Consider the following 7,989-nt stretch of genomic DNA (forward strand, 5'->3'; position numbering starts at 1 on the left):
CCGAAGGTCTGAGGTAAACTACTCACACTTCATCAGAGAGGCTATGGTGTTGATGTAGAAGCCCTCCATGATGGATGCCCCCTCCGGCGGAGCTCCGGAACAGGCCCCAAGATGGGATCTCATGGGTACAGAAGGTTGCGGCGGTGGAATTAGTTTTTTGGCTCATGTTCTGATCGTTTGGGGGTACGTAGGTATATATAGGAGGAAGGAGTACGTCGGTGGAGCAACAGGGGGCCCACGAGGGTGGAGGGTGCGCCCTGGGGGGGGGGGTAGGCGCGCCCCCCTACCTCGTGGCCTCCTGGAAGCTTCTCTTACGTAGGGTCCAAGTCTCATGGATCTTGTTCGTTCCAAAAATCACGCGCCCAAAGGTTTCATTCCGTTTGGACTCCGTTTGATATTCTTTTTCTGCGAAACTCTGAAATAGGCAAAAAACAGCAATTCTGGGCTGGGCCTCCGGTTAATAGGTTTGTCCCAAAAATAATATAAAAGTGAATAATAAAGCCCAATAATGTCCAAAACAGAAGATAATATAGCATGGAGCAATAAAAAATTATAGATACGTTGGAGACGTATCAAGGTATTCTCTGCAAGCACTGAAATTATCGGTAACAGATAGTTTTGTGATAAGGTAATTTGTAACGGGTAACAAGTAATGAAAGTAAATAAGGTGAAGCAAGATGGCCCAATCCTTTTTGTAGCAAAGGACAAGCCTGGACAAACTCTTATATAGAGAAAAGCGCTCCCGAGGACACATGGGAATTATCGTCAAGCTAGTTTTCATCGTGCTCATATGATTCGCGTTCGTTACTTTGATAATTTGGTATGTGGGTGGACCGGTGCTTGGGTGCTGTCCTTTCTTGGACAAGCATCCCACTCATGATTAACCCCTATTGCAAGCATCCGCAACTACAAAATAAGTATTAAGGTAAACCTAACCATAGAATGAAACATATGGATCCAAATCATCCCCTCACGAAGCAACTCATAAACTAGGGTTTAAGCTTCTGTCACTCTAGCAACCCATCATCTACTTATTACTTCCCAATGCCTTCCTCTAGGCCCAAACAATGGTGAAGTGTCATGTAGTCGACGTTCACATAACACCACTAGAGGAGAGACAACATACATCTCATAAAAATATCGAACGAATACCAAATTCACATGACTACTTATAGCAAGACTTCTCCCATGTCCTCAGGAACAAACGTAGCTACTCACAAATCATATTCATGTGCATAATCAGAGGGGTATTAATATGCATAAAGGATCAGAACATATGATCTTTCACCAAATAAACCAACTAGCATCAACTACAAGGAGTAATCAACACTACTAGCAACCCACAGGTACCAATCTGAGGCTTTGGGACAAAGATTGGATACAAGAGATGAACTAGGGTTTTAGAGGAGATGGTGCTGGTGAAGATGTTGATGGAGATGGACCCCCTCCCGATGAGAGGATCGTTGGTGATGACGATGGCGATGATTTCCCCCTCCCGGAGGGAAGTTTCCCCGGCAGAACAGCTCCGCCGGAGCCCTGGATTGGTTCCGCCAAGGTTCCGCCTCGTGGCGGCGGAGTTTCTTCCCGAAAGCTTGCTTATGATTTTTTTCCCAGGGTAAAAGACTTCATATAGCAGAAGATGGGCACCGGAGGCCTGCCAGGGGGCCCACGAGGCAGGGGGCGTGCCCAGGGGGTAGGGCACGCCCCCACCCTCGTCGATGGTGGGTGGCCCCCCTCTGGTACTTTCTTCGCTCAGTATTTTTTATTAATTCCAAAAATAACTTCTGTGGAGTTTCAGGACTTTTGGATTTGTGCAGAATAGGTCTCTAATATTTGCTCCTTTACCAGCCCAGAATTCCAGCTGCCGGCATTCTCCCTCTTCATGTAAACCTTGTAAAATAAGAGAGAATAGGCATAAGTATTGTGACATAACGTGTAGTAACAACCCATAATGCAATAAATATCGATATAAAAGCATGATGCAAAATGGACGTATCAGTGCACTGGAAATAAACTTGTCCAAAAGATATGTAAACTGCAAGCAAACTACAAGGTTATCTGCAAGCAAACTACAAGGTTATCTGCGACACAAGCAAACGACAATCTTGAGAGAAAGCAAATCTAATGAGAAATTTAGAATTGCATGAGCAATCTTCTTGATACTTTTCTTGGCCGGGACAACCTGCTTCAGTAGTCGTAGTCGCCCCAGGACCTAGCGTGCTTCGTGGTCTGCTCCTTGTCGAGTTTTGCCCGGCAGAGCCCTTCCTGGATGATGGTGAGGCGGCTCCATATCTTGTACGCAGCGTAAGCGTCCTTTGCCGCGTACTCGATGTGCCTCATGGACAGGGGCATGCATGCCCAGCGGCTGTGTTCTGCGTTGGTGTGCTCTCCGTCATGGACGAGGATGCCTGAGACCTCCCCAAGGGATTCCAGAGGCTTGGTAGCTGTAGGCACCCTCCATTCCTTATGGATGTCGACGAAGTGGGTGATCTCCAGACCGACGTGGCCGAGCATCTCTATGTCGCCGTCGATGGAGAGGCCAGCAAATGTGTACCTAGGGTCGGCGAGAAAGTTGTCGAACTTGGTGAAGTTCTAGTCGGCGGCGCTCAGTTGGAAGAGCAGCACCGGATGATCCTTGCCGACGGAGAGCTAGACGAGGGCGGGTTTCTGATCTTCGCCATGGTTGTTGGTGTACTTCACATCAACTCCGACGATCTTGTGGCGCTTGAACTGGAGGTGTCGCTCGTACTGCTCGATGGTGGTCGCCGCCTTGTGCAAGTCGTTGGTGTGGATCATGTGCAACTTGGTGTTGCCGTGGGCCTGCACCTCCATGAATTCCCTGGTGAATCCCATGGCCTGGAGCAGTTCGTCCTCCTGCAACCTGGTATTTCGTGGGGAACAGTGAGTGGGAGTGCAATGGAGATTTCTGTTGTTTGTGTGTGAGAAGGCCGCGACGGAAGTCTAAATTTATGGGCGGGGCAGCCTCAAAGGAGTGCACGATCTCATTGTCGATGCGGTTGTGCACATCGTGGGTTGTGGATCATGGTTTCATCTCCCTGTCGGTGCGGTTGTGCACATATTGGGTTTTTGATCGTGGTTTTTCTTTATAAAAAATAAAAATAAAATCAGCAGTTATATTTTTAACAACCGTTGTATCTGCAGCAAGTCGGGGACAAGATCGTTGTCTTGCGTAGTTTGTTGTCAAATGTCAACTTTTATAATTTATCTCGTGTGGCATGCAGGGGCAGTATGTAGAGGCATGAGTCTCTGACAAAGAGAAGCATGCTTGAAGTGGCTGGTTTAACTCTCAGACACACGGACATGATACATTCACTGGGAGTGGCAATTGTTTCCAGTGATACATTCGGTGGGAGGAGCAGTGCTGTGTTTTTTCAGAGGCACTATTGTGTGTCCGTGTTGCAACTGACGCTACGAGATGGAGATAAATAACAAGAAGCAACGAGAGGCGTGGACATGCAGTTGCGAGAAGCACTTATACAACGAGAGGTGCAACTAGAGGCACAGATGCGATGCTACGTGAGGCACGGACATGAAACTATGTGATTGCATGGAAGTCAATTCGTGCTGTGGTGCTACGTGAGGCACGGGAAAGAACATTTACCCGTGCACTCAAGTACATGCGCAAAAAGCCACATATGTCTTTCTGAGAAGCACCGGTCTCCATGGTTTTACCGCAAGATGGGTTTCGACATTTATCCAGGGCATTCCGGGTTTTACAAGTGTAGGAAGAATCGTTTTACACTTATATGTTCTGTGGCAGAGGCACGACTATTACTTCTATGACGAAGGAATCAACGTCGAATGTACGTGACGTGAGGATTGACAATAGGCGTCCATTACTGTTTTTCCAGAATGTTTTTCAATTAACTGTGAGAGGCATGAATGTGTACGTCAAATGTACGTGACATGAGGATTGACAATAGGCGTCTGTTACTATTTTCCGGAATGTTTTTCAATTAAATGTGATAGGCATGAATGTGCCGACAGAACAGGCACGCTCATGTTTGAAATAGTTGCAAGGTCGTCCCTAAGGTGTCCTGAATGTATCACCTATACGCTTCACTGTTACAAGCACGATCATTATTCTTGTCGAGGCACGGACATGAAGGATGGAGCCAATGCCTTTGCAGTAGTCACGCCCCATATTAAGAAGGAAGCAAGTCTTCATAGACCCGATATGTCGGAACCTGGCCGTAAGGCACGGTCCTGCCTTTGCGTTTTCGGTGACGTCACATTTAGTGCCAGCAGGGTGGACGTTAGGCTCGGCTTTCTGATGTTTTTGTTGTCAGCAACTTTCTTAACATGTTACGCACGAGAGAGGTATGATTTTAAATGAGGTAGAGGCATGCACATGACGAACTGGAGGCACGAACGTGATTCTAAGGGAGGTAGGGACGTGAAGGATCGTGATGCAAGCACGTGAAGGTGTGCCTCTGTTTTCAAGAAGCTTTCATTGACACGTTTTCATTGCGGGGGCCATGGCCTATGAGTTCCATGTGTCTTCGAAGGCATTCTGCCTCATTAACAGACGTGAAGCCAAGTTACGCACGGTCCCCATAGGAGTGGAGGCATATAAGTGCCTCCGTGGGTGTTTTAAGTACTTGGTGTTATTGACGGACAACCGTGCCTCTGTAGTGTTCTTCTCTGAGGGTCAGGGACGTAAGCAATGTTTTCCAAGGAGAACAAACACCTAACTACCTCTGTATTCAAAATGTTTTTCTAAAGTGTTCCATATGAACGGTTTTTAATATCGTGTGTGCAATGGTTTGTTAGAACATTGTGCACTGCTTTTAGGAGCATTCTGTAATTGTTGTCCCTGCATTTCGATGCTGCATCCACAAAGGTACTAGTGCATTGCATGCTCGTCATTTTTGTGGACTACTATGTGTACCTGCTCTGTGCGTTACGCTATCGTATACTATATGTACTGTGTTTATATTTTTTTTCGTTCACGCCAATATATTCTACTAATAGAAAACTCCAACATTGCACTGGAAATAAACTTGTTCAAAAGATATGTAAACTGGAAGCAAACTACAAGGTTAACTGCGACACAAGCAAACCTAAATTTATGACAAGCAAATGACAGTCTTGAGAGAAAGCAAATCTAATGAGAAATCTAGAATGGCATGAGCAATCTTCTAGATACTTTTCTTGGCCGGGACCACCTGCTTCAGTAGTCGTAGTCGCCCCAGGACCTTGCGCAATTCCTGGACTGCTCCTTCTCAAGTTTTGCCCGACGGAGCCCTTCCTAGATGGTGGTGAGGCGGCTCCATATCTCGTACGCAGCGTAAGCATCTTTTGCCGCGTACTCGATGTGCCTCATGGACAGGGGCATGCACGCCCAGCGCTTGTGTTCTGCGTTGGTGAGCTTCTTCTTCATGTCATTGTAGTAGTCGTGGACAAGGATGCATGAGACATCCCCAAGGGAGTCCAAAGGCTTGGTAGCTGTAGGCACCCTCCATTCCTTCTGGATGTCGATGAAGTGGGCGATCTCCAGTCCGATGCGGCCGAGCATCTCTATGTCGCCGTCGATGGAGAAGCCAGCAAACGTGTATCTGGGGTCAGCGAGGATGTTGTCGAACCTGGTGCAGTTCTTGTCGACGGCGCTCAGTTGGAAGAGCAGCACCGGATGATCCTTGCCGACGGAGAGCTGGACGAGGGCCGGTTTCTGATCTTCGCCAACGTCGTTGGCGTACTCCACATCAACTCCGACGATCTTGTGGCGCTCGAATTCGAGGTGTCGCTCGTACTGCTCGATGGTGGTGGCCGCCTTGTGCAAGTCGTTGGTGTGGATCACGTGCAACTTGGTGTTGCCGTGGGCCTGCACCTCCGTGAATTCCTTGATGAATCCCATGGTCTGGAGCAGTTCTTCCTCCTGCAACCTGGTATTTCGTGGGGAACAATGAGTGGGAGCACAATGGCGATTTCTGTTTGTGGGTGAGAAGTCCGCAGTGGAAGTCTAAATTTAAGGTCGGGGAAGCAGCAAAGGAGTGCACGATCTCACTATCGATGCGGTTGTGCACATCGTGGTTTCTGGATCGTGGTTTCGTCTCCCTGTCGATTTGGTTGTGCACATCCTGGGTTTTTGATCGTGGTTTTTCTTAAAAAGAAAATAAAACAAATTCAGCAGTTATGTTTTTAACAGCCGTTACATCTCCAGCAACTCGGGGAGAAGATCGTTGTCTTTCGTAGTTTGCTGTAAAATGTCAATTTTTACAATTTATCTCGTGAGGCATGCAGGGGCAGTATGTAGAGGCACACATCTCTAACCAAGAAAAGCATGCTTGAAGTGGCTATGTAGAGACACATGGGCATTATACATTCACTGGGAGTGGCAATTGTTTTCAGTGATACATTCGCTGGGAGGAGCAATGCTGTGTTTTTTCAGAGGCACTGTTGTGTGTCCGTGTTGCAACTAACGCTACGAGATGGACATAAAGAACGAGAAGCAACAAGAGGCGTAGATATGCAGCTGCGAGAGGAACTTATACAACGAGAGGCGCAACGAGAGTCACCAATACGATGCTACGTGAGGCACGGACATGAAGCTACGTGTTTGCACGAACGTCAATTCGTGATGTCGTGCTACGTGAGGCATGGGCACAAACATATAGCCGTGCACTCAGCTACATGCGCAAAAAGCCACAGATGTGTTTCTGAGAAGCACCGGTCTCCATGGTTTAACCGCAAGATGGGATTCAACATTTATCCAGGGCATTCCGGGTTTTACAAGTGTAGGAAGAATCGTTTTTCACTTATATGTTCTGTGGCAGAGGCACGGCTATTACTTCTGTGACGAAGGAATGAACGTCGAATGTACGTAATGTGAGGATTGACAATAAGCGTCCGTTATTGTTTTTCCAGAATGTTTTTCAATTAACTGTGAGAGGCATGAATGTGCCGACGGAATAGGCACGGTCATGTCTGAAATAGTTGCAAGGTGGTCCCTAAGGTGTCCTGAATGTATCATCTATACGCTTCACTGTTACAAGCACGGTCGTTATTCTTGTCAAGGCACGGTCTAGAGAGACATGAATGTGCAGATGCAACAGGCATGGTCATGTCTGAAATAGTTGCAAGGACGAGATGGGCGGAAACAACGAGAAGCAACGAGGCGCGTGGGCATGCAACTGCGAGACACACTTATACAGCGAGAAGCACAGCTAGAGGCACATGTACGATGCTACGTGAGGCACGGACATGAAGCTATGTGATTGCACGGACGTCAATCCGTGCTCGTGTTCTGTCAAATGTTTTAAGTGACACTTTGTAAAGGCATGGATGTTTAAGGTGACAGAGCCATAGGTGAAGGCACTAGTTTTTTAGGAGAAGTGTTGTGCCATAGACAGATTTGTATGTTTGAGCTCATCGCAACAAACTACTTGGCATCACGCTATTCTACGGAGCACCATAGTGAAAATTATGTATACTATTGACGTGGGGAGCTAGCAACGTCACTAAACTATTCAGAAACATACTTCACCACAACAATTCATCCTCCATTATTAGTCAGCGAATCCTTTTATTAATATCAGAGATAGATAAAGTAACCCACGTAAGTGTTTCACCTTCTTTGACCGGGAATTTTCACCACCGTCCTCTTGGACATAATTATATGCTCAGTTACATACCATGACATAACTAAATAACAAAACTGGTGTGAACAGCCTATTCAAAAACCAGACATAAATTACTGAACTGTGATATAGGAAGTATAGCCACCGGCAACGCTCTATTAGGAAAGGTCGTTGATTATCATCCGCAGCAGCTTCATGTTTCCCAAAGTTGGCCACCGCTTTTCAATTGTGACAAGGACAATTGAACCAACACTTAGCTGGGCTTCCCGGGCAAAATCTGAAAAACCGATCACCTCCATTCTGCCGTCGGTTCGTATGGAGTACGTTGTGCTCATGTCTATTGCATCATACACCTCTGTTAGGATGATTCCACCGTTTTGAGGTAGAT

General features: G+C 46.9%; 1 protein-coding gene across 1 annotated transcript; it reads right to left on the bottom strand.

Annotated features, from left to right (window-relative positions):
- Positions 1-2,187: 2,187 nt before the first annotated feature.
- LOC141022831 (uncharacterized) lies at positions 2,188-2,853 on the bottom strand. The gene is made up of 2 exons (XM_073499100.1): positions 2,696-2,853; positions 2,188-2,554 (listed from the first exon to the last, which is right to left on the bottom strand). Exons 1-2 carry the CDS (start codon positions 2,851-2,853, stop codon positions 2,188-2,190), a joined length of 525 nt encoding a protein of 174 aa, XP_073355201.1.
- Between the last annotated feature and the right edge of the window lie 5,136 nt (positions 2,854-7,989).

The sequence above is a fragment of the Aegilops tauschii genome, chromosome 5 (assembly GCF_002575655.3).
Source record: "Aegilops tauschii subsp. strangulata cultivar AL8/78 chromosome 5, Aet v6.0, whole genome shotgun sequence".
Taxonomy (NCBI): Eukaryota; Viridiplantae; Streptophyta; class Magnoliopsida; order Poales; family Poaceae; genus Aegilops; species Aegilops tauschii.